Source organism: Lissotriton helveticus, chromosome 3_1 (genome assembly GCF_964261635.1).
Source record: "Lissotriton helveticus chromosome 3_1, aLisHel1.1, whole genome shotgun sequence".
Taxonomy (NCBI): Eukaryota; Metazoa; Chordata; class Amphibia; order Caudata; family Salamandridae; genus Lissotriton; species Lissotriton helveticus.
The window spans coordinates 354300580-354317099 of NC_136061.1; the positions used below are offsets into that span (position 1 = coordinate 354300580).

General features: G+C 49.2%; 1 protein-coding gene across 1 annotated transcript in view; it reads right to left on the reverse strand.

Annotated features, from left to right (window-relative positions):
• BLMH (bleomycin hydrolase) overlaps positions 1-16520 on the reverse strand; it is a 672774-nt gene that overhangs the window by 156233 nt on the left and 500021 nt on the right. Inside the window, exon 10 of the mRNA XM_078680032.1 lies at positions 1645-1762. Within this exon, the coding sequence (XP_078536158.1) occupies positions 1645-1762 (118 nt within the window). The remainder of the gene's footprint in view (positions 1-1644; positions 1763-16520) is intronic.

A 16520-nucleotide genomic window follows, 5' to 3' on the forward strand; every position in this document is an offset into this window, starting at 1 on the left:
CTGAAGTTCAGGTATGAACGGAGATGTACAGCGAGTTGCTACCACCTTGTGAATTTTTGAAAACTGCACCTGGTTTTGTATCCGTATTTGCGACCCACAATGATGAATCTTAGACATTTTCTACTGCTTTCTGAGATGGGCATGTAGAAATATGCACAATCCTAAAGTACTGCATGCTGGTAAGAAGTTCCGATTTTGGGGCAGTTAAAAAAGAAAATTGGAAGCAAACGGTTTGCAGCCTATTGACAATCTGCAGTGGCTAAGAATCTTGAGTCAAGAAAGATTAGAGCGGGCTACTTTACTTAATTTCACCAAGCCCCAAACCTACCTACTTCCAAACAAGCACCCCCCCCCCCCAATGTGGAGATTGACTTTCACACACACTCATTGAGCTCACTTACTAGTAACACCTGGAAATCAAATTTAGCAATTTTAGCAACCATAATTACAAACCTTAATTGCAAGTGTAATTAATCTGTTAAAGCAAATAGTGTACCCAGATCAAAGTTGTTGTCATTAGATTGCAATAAAGGCCTCTATAAACTCCGGCGCAGGTCAAATGTGCACCTGCTGCAACCATTCCAAGACACTGCCCTGCGAATCCAATCATCTCTGGACTATCCATGATCGGTCAAGGGCTATGTACATTTTCCACATAGCATATTAGGCTATGAATACATCATTGCTGGAAGACGGACTTAATTATTTCTATGGCAGCACAAGGGGTACTTTTAGTGGAAGCGGAACACAGCGTTATAAGGTAAACCATGAACAGAGTGTAAGCAGTATGTAAAGCATGTACAAATTATCAACCCAGAGTTGCATGCCCAGGTTTACAGCCTCACAAAGCTTTAAGTAGGATACAAAGCACTCTAAACTTTATTGTCTACTAAATGAGTAAGTAACTTTTGTTTCTTATGGATTATGTCTTCACAATTTCGTTATCCAGAAACATCAGTCCAATGGTTCCCTGCTCAACCATCTGGAAATAGCCAATAATCAATCTGATGGTACTGAGATAAGGCAGGACCTGACACTGATGCTAAACAAATGAAAAGTCCTGGAGCTGCCTTTACCATAAGAGACCACGACCTGTCAACATTACTCAGCGAGACATTGAACAAACCATCACAACCCGCTATAATCAGTCTCAAAAAAATAAATCTGACAATTTTCTGTTCAGGTCTTAAAACTGTTTTTGGTGACTGCCTTTAGAGTACTAAAAACAACTGCACTCGCTGCATTCATGATCGTACTTTGAGGGAACAGCACATGAGATATTGATTTCCTCTACCTTGTAGGTCACAGGTGGACAAACCTTTAGCACATGAACCATGTGGCTGAAGACTGTATGCCAACCCTCTCCATGCACAATGAGCGGAAGGACAGATGGCTAGATAATACACGCTGTTGGATAGGAGTATTTCTACAATGCACAGAATCAGCTATGAGGCTGGCACATGAGGGCAAAGAAATGGCGGTCAAGACAGAGGCCCTACCGCTCACTCGCGGCGCATACTCAAACCAACCATCAGCAAGACAGGGACCTCAGAGTCAGCGAGTCTCATTACTGTATAAACCGCAGGCAGAACTATTAAAATACATATGTGCAAATGATCTCGTGGTTAGTAGGGGCATAATTACCTTTTCTGTGACCGCAGTGATGAGCATGGCGTGTGTCATCAATGAGTCTCCGAAAACCAGACGTTCTGCCTTGTTCAGGTGCTTGACAGACACACCAAAAAGGAGTTCATGGTTGAACCTGTTCGCAGTTTAATGAAAGAAGAGGGTTAAGAAACTGAAGAATGTAGTGCTTGTTTACATGATCATCTGTTAGAAATGGAGCTGGCTCCATTTTCCATGATTGCATTTGAGACATTCCATACTCTGCTCCACCATCATTGTGTATTTTTGCACAGCTTTTACAGAACACACAAGAACAGCAGGTGGCTACCATAAAGGGGAACCTTATAGGTCCACAAACGCTGAATGTGCCCATAAAACAATGATCATTGAGAAGCAAAGCATGTTATTCCAAAAAAGCAAATAACTTGTGAAAATTCCTTATAACACTTTAAAAGGGACTTTGCCAAGTAGCAAAATTGTTACTGGTCCTCCTTCCAGTCGCAGGCATTGAAAATGCAGCTCCGTTTTATTAGTTCAAAACAAAGACTTATTTTAGTAGTTTCAAGACGATACAACATTTTCTGGGAATGCTATAGATGTGGTGACAAATAAGACAACTTGCCTTCGAATTTAAAATAATTTGAAGCATTGCTCATATATTTATCTACCATATCACATTTTGCAAACTTAAGTCAACAGGAGGATCATAATAAGCCCAGTAACTACTTGTGACATTAATAGTAATTATGAGGGGTCATCCTAAGCCTGCTACGCCAAAGCTTGCATAGCATTCTGAAAAAGTGATCTTAAAAAGGGTTCCGGGATGAGTGGCTTGAGAAGATGGAGCTTCTTAAGAAATTTATGTAAGAAGGTGTAAAAGCAAAATCGGCCCAGAGGCTTAATTAACGAAAGTAGTCTCCTCTTCCCACTGGGTTAACCCATATTCTATATTGAGAAAGTTACTTACCTTCGGTTATGATCCTACTGGTGAATACTATATTTGACTATAGATTACTACATTGTGAATATCCCTAGATTATGAATATCCCTAGGAACCAAACTGGAGCTGGAAATTTCGAAGCAGTGCTCCAGCGCACTAAGAAGTAACGCAGTGCGGCAGTGTCTACAGCATTCCTTTCCTGAAGTGAAGAACGGAGCGGCATTTAGATGCCACCCATGTGCGCGGACGTGTATCTTTCATTTCAGCATCAGACTCTGAGTCGACTTACCAATTGAAAAATCAGTGTGCGGATTCCTAAACTGGAATCTTTTTAAATGGAAGAGACAATATCACAGAATAGGGAGGTGGGACGGAAGTGAGGAATCAGCAGTTAAATACAGTATCCACCATAAAGATTGTTTAAGAAGGAAGGTAACAGGTTCCTCTGATGGTTACTTCGTACTGCAGATTCCTCACCTTGTGAATAGATACAAAAGCAGTACCTCCCAAGGTGGTGGATCTGTGGAAAGGCTCAAACTAAAAAGTCCTACAGGACTGAGCGGGCAAAATGCCAATTTCAATGGACTGGACTGTTGAGGCAGTAGTGCTTTGTGAAAGGGTGCACCGATGCCCATGTAGATGCCTGACAAATATACAGGACAGCCACTCTGTGTGCTACCACAGTGATAGCAGCTCTGGCGGATTGACCCCATAATCCTTCTGAAGGCTGCTTCTTATCCAATGAGTAGCTGATCATAATGCAGAGGATTATTCATTGAGAGATCCGTTTCTACATCACCTTGCTCTTTTTTGCGTTACAATTAATGCCACTAACAGCTGATCACCCTTGGTACAATCAAGGTAAAGGCTGAACGCTCTTTTGGGATCCAGACAATGGAGTCTATCTGCCTCTTTCGAGGGATGAAGGAAATCAAAGATGTTGGTGGTGTGATAGCTTCTCCAATGTGAAAAGACATCACCACCTTCAGTAAGACTGAAGATAGACTACTTTGCACCAGTTATCCAGGAAAATGGTATAAACAATCGCAATGGACCCCACACCGCTAGCCCCTCCTCCGGATCGCCCCTAGGGACTCTGGTACATGGAGTTCTTGAGTGGTTCACCCCAGTGGGTGAAAGTAGGTACTTGTTGAACTGATGATCTCTAGACCCGATACATGTCCCAGGTTTTTGAATGTCGCCCGAGACATGGCTCGCGTTTCGGGATAACTTCCCTCATCAGTAGAGAAAATAGTTAGGGGTGGAAGAGAAGGCCGCCAAGCAACCGTCAATGGCCTCGATGCCCAAACCGGCACGCAGGTGCGTCGTCCAGGAGCCCGTTGAGTAGTATAAGGAGACTGAAGGGGCCTGAAGTTCACTTACCCGGAATGCAGACGTGATCGCCACCAAGAAGACTGTTTCTATGGTGAGTAGGGACAATGAACAACTCCGCACTGGTTCGAAAGGGATAAGCATCAGAAAGGTGCGGACTAAGCTTATGTCCCACAGGGGCATTAAAAAGGGTGTTTGGCTGAAATCTAGTTTGCAAACTTTTTAGAAAACACATAACAATTGGGGATTTGATCAAGGGTAGTAAGTCTGGCAAAAGTAAAAAGGCTGTAAGAGCAATAAGTAACTTAACTGTGCCCAGAGCAAGTTCTTGCTGGGGCAAAAACCACAGTTTCCTGGTCCAAGCCGATGCCACTAGTATGACTTGAGCCTGGTAACTGCTGATCTTCTTCAGGACCTGAGGTAGCAGCAGAAGGCATTCAGCAGTTCTGTGCTCCACTCTATGCGGGATTAGTCTCTGAGACCTTTCAGGGAAACTCCAGTGCGTAAAAGTGCAGACATTGCCCAGTAGCGAACATATCTAGCCAGGGCTCTTCACACTGTTGGAAGATGTCCAGTGGCACCTCTGGATGCAGTCGCCTACTGAGTGCATCCCTTCTGGCATTTAAAGATATTGTCAGGTAGTGACCCACCAGGAAATCTCCTGAGGACTAGAGTCCCCTGGCATGGGCCTCTGGACCCTACCCGGTTTATTGCAGTACAACATGGCAGTGGAGTTGTCCATGACAACCTGCACCAGCCTCCCTTTGATGAACTGCAGGAAGGCTTTCAAAGACAAGTGAATCGCCTGATCTTCCAGCAAGTTGATGTTGAGGCAGTGCTCTGCTGCAATCCTCTGATCTCCACCCCTTTCAGATGACCTCTCCAACCCAGTAGTGACACATTTATCACCATAGTCATCTTTGGGTGGGGCAGGCAAAGGGGTCTGTCGCTGGTACAATTGCAGTCCAACAGTCACCACTGCAGATATTTTACAGTCTCCTCCGACACCTGGATGGAATCGGACAGGTTCTCTGGGTGCTGGGCCCACTAAGACTTCAGTTCCCGCTGGAAAGCTTGTACTTGCGATATAGTATAGTCAGTGAGAAGGATGTAGGACTCTAGTAGGACAAGAAGCCTTAAAGCCATCCTTAATGTGATCTAGGATAGAGGTGGCTGAAACACTGGGATCATAGTCCGAATGTACTGGACTCGTTGGTCTGCAGGAAAAGCTCGAAAACACATCATATCCAGGATGGCTACAATATAAGGAAGCTTTTGCAAAGGACTCGGGTGGGAGTTTGGCAGATTGTTTGAGAACCCCAGAGATGTCAAGTAATTAACCATTGTCTGGAGGTGGTGCGCAACCAACTGTGGTGAGCCTGCCTTCGATAGCCAGCCACTGACTTGGAGGAAGACTGGTAACCCTGATCTCTGCAGATGTGCAGCGATCATTTTCATCAACACCCAAGGGGCACAGATGAGCCCCAAAGGGAGCATGGAAGACTAAAAGTGCTTGTGGCCCACTGTGAATCACAGGTGGCTCCTAGAGGCTTTTTGGACGTTGATGTGAAAATATACATACAGTCTCCAGGATCCAGGCCAAATAGAACTTGGGCCAAGGCGAGCATAGTTTTACTTTGCGCTGAAAGGCATTAAGAAGGCGAAGATTCAGGAAAGTGCAAAGGCCTTCGTTCTTATTTGGCACAATAAAGTAGCAGGAATAACACTCAGTCATCACTTCTGAGGTCTGTACCCTCTATGGCTTCTTTGGCCAAAAGAGCCTGCACTTTGACATAAGATGAACCGGTGGTCCTCCGACATGCCTTCAGCTGTAGGTGGCAGGTGTGATGGGTTGAAAAGAAATGGCAGGGCATAGCCCCATTGGACAATCTGCAGGACCCATTTCTGGTTACGCTGTCTTATCTAACATGCAGGAAGTGGCTGTCCTGCCTCTCACCAGATGGTTGTGAGTGGCTATGGGTTCACTAAAGAGGTTTTGCAGTTGTTGCACGAGGGACAGAAACTTGGGAGGAGTGTTGTGCCTGATGGCCAAGCCACTGTCTGCTGAACCATGGCCCAAGCTCAAAAGGATGAAAAGCCTGCTGTCTTGTTTTGCGGGTTATAGGGGGCTGGCGATGTCGATACATCAGGCCCCTGTTATCCTCTAAAAGGATTACATTGTTGTGGAGATTGCCATACTGGAATTGAGAGGCCCAGAGAATGTACCATGGCTGAGCTTTCTTTAAAAGTCTCCAGGGCCGACTGAGCTTTTTCCCTTAACATGTGGTAGCCGTTGAAAGGCATGTCCATTAAGGACGCCTAAATGGCTCTGGAGAAGCCTGTGAACCATCATTCATGGGTGGCGTCGAATCGCCTCGCTATTTCTCATAGGCCTGCCTAGACAATCTGTGATGTCCAGGCCGGAGAGATTGACAAATTTGGTAGCATCCAATCTTGAATGGTTTGGCTAGTGAATGTCATAGGTTTTCTGGAACCACAGGTAAGAGCCTACTCACCATGGCCCAAGGTGCATGGGTATAACACCTCAGTAGACAGCTCATATTGACCTGAGGGTAAGACTAGCTGAGGACAACATATGCTTGCCGAAATTTTCCACTTCTTTCGCCTCCCTGTCATAGGGGAGTGGTTGAAAATGCATTCAAATATACTTACTGGTGGACTCCTGTATCACCAAACTCTCCGGTTTTGGGTGCTAGGTCTAAAATTATGCGTCGCTTGGAGCAAGTCTACAGTGAAGTGCGACTTGTGAGTTGACTGGAGGGACAGGGCATGGTTTAGCCCAAGTGCCCAACACTGTGTCAGTAAGGGGCTTGGCCAGCAACATGGCTGAGTAGGACGTGTACCTCTGCTGCTCCGGCATGCTGAAAAGATCCGACGCACTAACTGGTGGCCAGCGGTCCCTTTATGTGATTTAAACATACTTCTGGGGGTCCCCACACGATCTGGGGACAGGCGGCAGTGAGAAAGCGGCATGGAGTACCTGAAACTGGTGGCGACTGAGGCTGGAGCACAGGCCACGGGGAAGCGTCTAAGATGGCGCCGCAGTAACGTTGGGAGGAGAAGCGGCGTGGCCGAGGACACCAGCGGCAGTGAGGGGCTGAAAGGTCCCGGCGGAGTGTCCCCTGATCTGCCGGCGGGGCTGCGGTGAAGTGAGGAGCAGCTGCGGACCTCGACGTGGGCTCCGGACAGCAGACCCCACATTTGGGGGAGGAGCTGCGGTGGCCAGGACCCGCCGGCCGGATTGCTGACTGAGGCCGGGGCGGCCTGAAGAAAGCACCTAGACGTCTGGGGCAAGGCGGGGCGGAGTGCGGTGCTGCGGAGTCCCCCCTGCCCGCCGTGGGCCCACGGCCGTTCTGCGGCTCCGCTACTGAGTGCGGGCTGAGAGACGCAGCGCCTCCGGAGGCGGATATCAGCGGTGGGACACGGGCCCGGCGGTGAGTGACCAAGAGGCCGCTGAGATCGCTGACTAGAGGAGGCAGACAGCAGAGTGTGTAGCATTGGGAGGAAGCTGCGGAGGGGGCAAAGGAGTACCACCGAAGCCCTACATGAAATAAACAGCCTGAGAGGGCCCCCCCTGGCCCCAATGTGATAGCGTGGGTCGGTGCGCAGCCTGAATAGAGGGAAGGCCCTGGAGGACTAGATGGTATGAGGAGAGGCCTAGAGAGCCGGTCGGCCTGAGAGAAAGGAAGGTGCCTTATTCCTGAGCACCCAGCTGGCGCATATCCCCTGTACAGAGGCTGGAGTGGAGAGACAGCCAGGCCGCCATGTCTTAGCGAGACGCAACAGGGTCATCCATACCGGGCCTGCTTTGCTTGGCCCGCCGTTTTATCGGTCTGAGAAGACTACTGGAGTAGGTGGAGGGGAGGCGCAAAAAAAGGGGTGGATTGCGGATAGTAAGACCCCGGCCGAACCCCTGAGAGCGGACAGCGCAACATGGGCAAGAAAGATAAAGAACCTAGGCCCCCCCGGCAGGGAACTCTAGACCGTTACACTACAGCACCCCTCCCCCCAGAGACCGACTCGCCGGGAGTGCGTTCAGACACAGCCCTATGGATGGGGCCATACAAGCGTCCCGAGAGGACATACAGGCGTCCCGTGTGGCCCTGGAAACTAAGATAGGGGAAGTGGGCTCCGAGGTCACGCTTCTACGGCAGGACTTTTGAAACTTAACAGGGCGCGTGACAGCAGCAGAGACTAGACTAGGGGAGGCCGAGGACACCATTCAGGACCTGAAGAAGGGCATGGCGGAGCTCCAATCCTCGCATAAGCTCCAGTGGAAGGTGGACGACGCAGAAAAACAGAGCCCGGCGCAACAACCTACATTATGTGGGCTTTAGGGAAGGAATTGAAGGGGCCAATATGGCGGACTTCCTGCACTCCTGGCTGAAGCGAACATTTCCGAAAGATAAGTTCTCGACCTGCTTTGTGATAGAAAGGGCGCATCGGGCACTGCTGGAAAAACCGCCAGTGGGGGCTAGGCCACGGCCAGTCATTGCCCGCTTCCTGAATTTCGTGGACAGAGACATGATCTTAAGGGAAGCTGGGAGGTTAGGGGAAATTCGTGTGGAGAACGCGCAGATCATGATTTTTCCGGACTATAGCAAGGAAGTGCAGAAGCTGAGGCGCTCCTTCAACGCGGTGAAGGCTAAACTGAGGGATCTCCGCATTCAGTACATGCTTCTCTTCCCTGCAAAGCTAAAAGTCATCTACAAGGAGAGAACGTATTTTTTTTCACATCCGAAAGACGTGTGGCAGTGGCTGGAGGAGCGCCCCCCCCTGACAAGACTTGAGGCCGGGGAAGGCAGCGGAGGCTGGAAACCCAGAGAGGGTCGCCAAAGCCGCAGAGACTGAGAAAAACGCGTGGTAGCAGAAATGTGGCGACAACCCCTTACCCTGTACAAGGATCAATCCGGCGGCGGAGCTCAGCCTCCTTGGACCCTGGCCGGCTGCAGGGCACCAGATTTCGCTGCCTAGCAGGGAACGCATGGTCAGAGGGGGAGAAAGAGCCTGGTGGTACTTCTTCGGAGGGTGACTATGCAGAAGAGCAATCACTGCACCCCTTGGTAGTGGCGATCAACGACTAGGAGCAAGAATCGGTTCAGGAGGCGGGAGCATTGCAAGGGGACCCCCCGGACTCCGATTCGTGAAGAGAAGGCGCGCTGGACAGACCAAACATGGACTCAGTGGCCGGGGAGCACGCAAGTTGGACAACCCCATACAATTTGCTCTGTTCTCTGGTTTAATGTGCTTTATTGTTCATACCTGATTGAGAGTATACATCTGTATGTTTCCTAGTTAAAGGTTTTGGAGCGGGTTTGTTGGGGGTAAGATTGAGAGGGCAACAGACCTTCACCGGGAAGTGCTAATCTCTGTCCTGAATGGCGATGGGACTAGTTGGGAGAGGGAGGTGGGTGGGGGGGGGAGGGGGGAGTTACTCCTCTCTCGGGGTTAAAAGGGGAGGCTGAACTACATGAGTCAACGTTCTGGTTGGGGTTGTTTGTTGGGGGGGGGGGTTGTTTCAGCATGTCATGGTGGGGACAGTCATTCACACCTGGGATCCAGGAGCCTTACATCCTCTGCTATTGAGAGACCTATGTTACGATGTCCCGTACACAGATAGATAGCCATGATACGGGCGGGGGGAGGGGGGGTGGTTAACAATTTTGACTTGGAACGTGAACGGCCTGGGCAACAAGGTTAAACGAGGTCTGGTACAAGCCTATGTGAAACGGGTGGGGCCAGATATTGTCCTAATGCAGGAGACACACCTTTAGGGCACCAAGTGTGGGTTCCTGGCGAGGGGGCCTTACAGAGTACTAGTGCATGCGCGGTATACCATGGGCTCTAGGGGGGTAGCCATACTGATTAAGAAGACGCCTCCCTTTGGGGTCGCGCAGACATGGATAGACCCTCTGGGGACCTAGGTGGGGGTGCGGGGATTGTGGGGACGACAGGAATATACAATCATTTCCGTATATGCACCGCCAAAACTGCAGGCCGGGACACTGTCAGGAGTCACAGACATTTTACTGAACACATCGGAGACTCTACAGGTGGGGGGGGGACTTTAATAATGTCATGTCTCTGGCGCAGGACAGGTCAGGAGGTAGGCATAGGGACTCGACCCCAACTCTTCTGGCCAGAACTGTCTGCACCCTGGGATTAGTGGACGTATGGAGATGGCTGCACCCAGACGCAAGCACCTACTCGTACTTTTCCGGGGCCCATAGGGTGTACTCCAGACTAGACTACATCTTTTAGGTGTGACGGAGAGGCTTCGTCATCTTCTTGATGAAGGTCAGACAGTCGCACTCATCCTGCTGGACTTAAGTGCGGCTTTCGACACTATCTCTCACACACCGCTTATCCACACCTTGAAATCCTCTGGTATATGTGGCTCTGCCTTCAATTGGCTAACCTCCTTTCTGGATTTGCGCACTTTTCAAATCTTCTCCGCTACAGCTTGTTCTAAAACGTACGCATCACCTCATGGGGTGTCTCAGGGCTCAATCCTGAGCCCACTGCTTTTTAACCTGTATGCCAGGCCTTTGGCCGACATTGCGGACCAGTCTGGCCTTACTCTTTTCACATACGTGGATGATTCCCAGATTGTCCTTTCCCTTTCTAGCTCCAACCCATTGGCACCCTCCTGTTTAAAACAAGGCCTCAAGAACATTTCAACGTGGATGACCCAAAATCACCTAAAGTTGAATGGTGAGAAAACTGAGGTTCTTATCCTAGGTAAGCAGAAAGATCTATGGTGTCCGTCTCACTGGCCAGATGAGATGGGCAACCTCCCTAAGCCAATTAGCCATGTTCGCAACTGGGTGTCATTGCCGACGACTCATTGTCCATGCATCAACAAACCGTTAAACTGACTGCACTATGCTTTACCATATTAAAGTGGCTTAAGAAAATTCTATGGATGCTGCCTATATCTACCCAAAAAACCGTGGTTCATGCCTTCATCACTTCACGGCTCGACTACGGCAACATCCTATATCTGTGCTGTAACAAGTCTGTGATCCGCAGACTTCAGCTAGTTCAGAATTCTGCAGCAAGACTCCTTTGCTGAATCCCCAGATTCTCTTCCATTGCTGGACATTTGAGGGATCTATATTGGCTCAGGGTGGAGAACCGTATTAAGTTCAAAGCCCTGAGCTATATGTTTAAAATCAAGACAGGCACTGCCCCTCAATATCTTCAAGCGCTTGTCTGTCCCTATGTTCCATGCCGCCAATTAAGATCTGTAACCAAGGGCAACTTTGTGATACCCAGGGTTAAACTCTCCAGAATGGGTGGGAGATCCTTTTCCTACCTGGGTCCTTCCCTCTGGAACACCTTGCCTTCTATCATTCGGAAAGAAACTAACTACACCCACTTCCGCAAAACTCTTAAAACCTTGCTCTTTGACCAATAACTCCTGCTCACTGTTCTGGTTTTTGCTTTCTGTCCTCTATGGCGCCGGGAAACCGTTTTTGGGTAGCTGAGCGCCTTACAAATTTAAATAAAAAATAATAATAATTAAATAAATATGTCCAGGCAGGCACTAAGTGTGGAAGATGCGGCGGAGTATCAGGCGAGAGGTATATCGGACCACTCGCCTCTCCTGGCACGAGTGGGGGGGCGACGGGTGAGGGGGACTAAGAAGTGGCGACTGACTGCCTGGGACTTACAGAATAGAGATCTACTGAATGGCCTAAGAGCAGATGTGAAGGTCTACCTGGCTGAAAACGAGGGTTCGGTCTCGTCGGGGATGGTTCTCTGGGAAGCCCTTAAGTCGATCCTGCCAGACAGGGCCCAGAACAGACTGGCATGGGAAAAGAGGAAAGTGCAGGAGGAGGTCCGAACATTGGAAGCCCAGATTCCGGACCTGGAACGCGATCATGTGGTCAAGAAAGACCTACAGACTCTTAGACGACTTATGGATGCGCAGCGACAATACAGGGATTTGGTGACGGGAGAGGCAAAAGCGCAGGCGCTTGAGACGTTACATCGGCTGTACAATGTAGGGGATAAGTCTGGGAAGCTGTTGGCATGGCTGAGCAGGAAAGAGAGGGATGCGCGGTGGGTGGAGCAGGTAAGGGACGATCGGGGGCAACTGCGGCGGACTGAGGCGCAGATAGCGAAGACCTTTGCCGACTACTACGGGGCCTTTTATGAGGCTAGGGACCTGGGTACGCAGGAAGACGCACTGAGGTACATGGCCCAAATTGACAACCCTGTGTTCTCGGAGGAAGATCAGCAGGACTTGGAGGGGGGGATAACCATAGATGAAATTAAGGTAGCCTTGTCTAAACTGCGTCCGGGGAAATCCCCTGGTCCTAATGGGTCTCCCGCTGAATTCTTTAAAAAAACAGCGGACCTCCTTGCACGCCACCTCCTGGCTCTGTTGAGGGAGCAGCACAGGAGGGTATGCTGCCGCCTGATCTGCGCATGGCAACAATCATTCCGATATATATGGCAGGTAAACCCCCGGAGGACTGCACGTCGTACCGCCCCATATCGCTTCTGAACGTGGAGGTTAAACTCCTAGCGACAATTTTAGCTCTGCGATTACGGTGGGTGATCCCGGATCTGGTCCATCTGGACCAGACAGGCTTTCTACCACATAGGGCTACCAGACTGAACCTTAGAAGGACCCACAATTGGTTGATGGAGGTGCGTGCTAGGCGGGATCCCCACTTGTTTCTATCCCTGGACTCCGAAAAGGCGTTTGACGCGGTGCATTGGCCTGTTCTTGGAGGAGTGATGTCCAGATTCGGCTTCAGACCTAAGTTCAGGCAGTGGGTGCGGTTGCTGTATACATATCCCAGGGCCAGAGTTAAGGTCAATGGGATGGTGTCTGAGGATTTCTCCATAAGAAGGAGGACCCGACAGGGGTGCCCCCTGTGCCCCTTGCTTTTCGCTCTAACCATAGAAGTTGTGGCATGCTCGGTCCTGCAAATGGGGATATTAGGGGCTTTAAAATTGATCAGTCTGACCCACACGAGGAAAAAATATCGCTGTACGCGGACAACGTCTTCCTGTACATTACCCACCCTGCCACCACTGTCCCGGTGTTGTTCTCGGTGCTGGACCGATATGGAGGTCACGCGGGCTATCAGATTAATTGGCATAAGTCAATTCTCTATGACCCCAAGGGGGGGGGAAGAGGACTGGTCCTACCTGCCGGGGCAGCTGAGAACAACGGACGAGGGGTTTATGTATCTGGGGGTGTATCTGACATTAGATAGCAACCTCTTATACGAGAAGAACGTCAAGCGGGTGTTGAATAACTTTGCTGAGGATGCTGCTAGGTGGAAGTCGCTCCCCCTCACGATCTTGGGCCGCGATCGTGAAATGATTGCACTGCCGAGGTTTCTGTACGCCTTACAGAATGAGTACTTTCCGCTTCCTCGCCAGGTGTTTCATGACAAACGCAGAGCTGCGATCTTTGTTGTGGCTGGGGAAACAGTCCAGGGTGGCACTGGGAACCCTGCAGCGTAATCAGTATACTGGTGGAATTTCCCTGCCAAACATTGAAGGAACTGGGCGGAACATCTTGCACCTATCAATGAATGGTTGTATGCCCCGGCAATGCATCCCACTTATCGCCTGGAGCAGAGAATCATGGCGCAGCGTACCTGCCTATACTATCTATATGGAGGCAAGGGGAAGGAACGTCTGCATTCAGCCACCAGAGTCACCCTGGGGATATGGGAGAGGGCGACTAGGGCAATAGGGTGGTTGCACACACCGACGAAACAGACGCCAATATGGCACTGCTCCTGGTTGAAGGAGCTACACAAACTACGTGGGTTCCAAAGATGGAACGACATAGGTATCTCCGTACTGGGGGACCTGGTGAAGAGAGGGGAACTAAAGTCCTTACAGGTTCTACGGGCGGAGTATGGGCTGCACCATACACAGTACTATAGATATGCGCAACTGCGACATACATGGCGGGCGGAGGAGGCACTGGCGGGGCCCCTGCCGGAGAATGCACCACTGGAGGGACGCCTGCTGCAGGAACATATCCCGTGCAAAGCAGTCTCCTTGACGTATAAAACACTGATCAATAACACACCAGATGGGTTAGTAAAACTTAGAGACACCTGGGAGCAGGATGTAGGGGAGATGGATACGGTAGACTGGGACACAGCCCTGATGCACCCGAGGGAAGTTGCCATCAAGTCCCGGCTACGACTTATTCAGTACAAAATTCTGCACAATGTCTATTACGACAGGGTACGCCTACACCGTATGGGGAGGTCTAGTGACTCGCAGTGCCTCAGATGTGGTCAGGAGAGGGGGGATTTTTACCACATTACATACCTGTGCCCCGTTATACACAACTACTGGAAGGAGGTCTTGAGGGAGCTGGGGGAAGTCCTGGAGGTCACCCTGCCGCTAGACCCCAAACTGGTCCTGCTAGGCATGACGAATGATGTTGACATGAGCCGGCCACTTCTGAACTTTGTAGTTTTGGCCCTGGTGGTAGCAAAGAGAGATATGGCGAGGGGGTGGGGGCCTCTACCCCACCAAGGCTGGACGAGTGGAGGAGGGGCATGGACCTATACATGGCAGCAGAGAGGGTCACATACAAGGCAAGGGGGTGTCCTAAGAAGTTCAATAGAGTGTGGGGGAAATGGCGCAGGTATCATGGCCTGGATGGAGGACTGTGAACCAAGGGGGGTGGGATGTTTGCTTGCTTTTGGATGAGGGGCGAATTTACCAGGGACTGTGTCTTAGTATCTTGGGGTCCTTGGAGAAGTAATGTACAGCCTGATGGAGCAGAGGATGGTAGCATTTTGTGGGGGGGGGGAGGGTGGTGTTTGATGATCTATGGTGACATGCCAGTTGTATTCCTGCATTGTAAAAAGCAAATGACATTTAAAAAAAATAAAATAAAAAAAAAAAACCAGTCAGTAAGTGCTTCATGAAATGGAAAACTAGGCTTGGTTGTTCATGTCCACCCTGTAGGAACTTGGTAAAAACATTGGTTTTAATCGCCATAGTCGGGAGGCGAAGATAAAGAACCTTTGCAACCCTTCGAACTACTGTAGCAATGGAAGTTGCCTTCTCTGTTGCTAGTCTTGACAGGGGAAGGGAGAGGTGGCAGAACCAACACAGTGTCAGGTCAAGTGTGCAGCCCACTTGATCTGTGTAATTCCATGTACCAATAGTATGCATTATAAGGAGGGGTAAGTTCTTTCCAGTCACCTTCACTGTCATCTCCATGAAGGTGGTACAAAGTAGGTGCGCAGACATGAAGTATTTAGATTGTAGCTGTGTCTGAAGGTTTCAGTGTAGGCTGCAAAACGTTAAGATCTAGAAGTGGCCTCAGTCGAAACACAGCCGGCTGCGAGTCGTACAGAACAATGGATTGGCTGTCCGCCTCTGGCACCAGTGGCGTTACTGCTGAGTTGGGTTCAAGGAGTCCAGAAGGCACGGAGGGTGAATCTGCTGGCAGAAACCCAACTAGAGGGCCCTGCTGATCTTTCGGCCCATATAGGCACACCAAAGGGATCTGGAAGTGTACAAATATATGCACCGTAGCCATAGGAAAGGCTCTGACTTGCAAAATATACGAAAGAGGGACCCTGTAAACCTAGAGAGCCATAGGCAAGGGGAGCAACCCACCAGGGAGGAAATACTAAATAAACATGAAAGGGAGCTTCCCCAAAGGATAAAGCATCATACAATAGGAATCAACCAAGAACACCCACAGAAAAGCTGAAATATTTTAGAAAATGTATTTTTAGTTGATCATTTGTGATAAAATTATTTAGTCCATAATTAATAAAGGTCAGCTTCAGATATACAAAAATTCTTTAGATAATAGAGTCATAAGTAAACGTCAGCCCAAATACAATTAGAACAATAAAAAAACATGACACATCATTCTTTCATTCTATCACTCATCCACAAGCTCTCTATCAGACAGACCAATTATTCGCACTCAATCAAAGCATCAAAAACGTCATGCAGTGGAGAAAAGCGCCGACGCGCGTTTCGGAAACACAAAGTTATTTTAGAAGATCCTTCATCAGGGCGCATGTCTCTAATCCATGGATATATACGGTCTTGCGAGATCCAAATTCATAGCATACGATAGGTGTAAGAATTGGTTCACATTCGCAATTTGTGGGCTGACAAAGCAATCTCTAAGTATGTTGTAGCTGACCAATCTTTGGAACAACCCTATATCCAGAGGTACTTCCAAACGTACACAATATTCTGAGGAAGATGGCTGGCAGGCACCAGAATTCCTACCATCTATTGAGGTTATGGTCGCAGGTTCAGAAAATTCAAATATCGTTTCTGTTTGGTAAAAAACGCTTCTGACCAATCTGGTGGACGAAATAAGCTGAAGGATTCAGATGTTCCACTCCTGCTGTATCTGTGACTGTAGTTTAAGACGGTCCAGTGTAATTTCTATTAAGTCCCGTAGTCTTGGAAACAAAAGGGATCCAAGTTGGCAAAATGGGAAGTCTGCTCCTGATGGCGTGAAGCCGTTAATATGAGGAGCAAATTGCTAGACGTTCATGGGTAATAAACCGTTCCCAGAAGCGCTGTGTCCTTGTCTTTAAGAAGGCATAGAACCTGCATCGGTCCG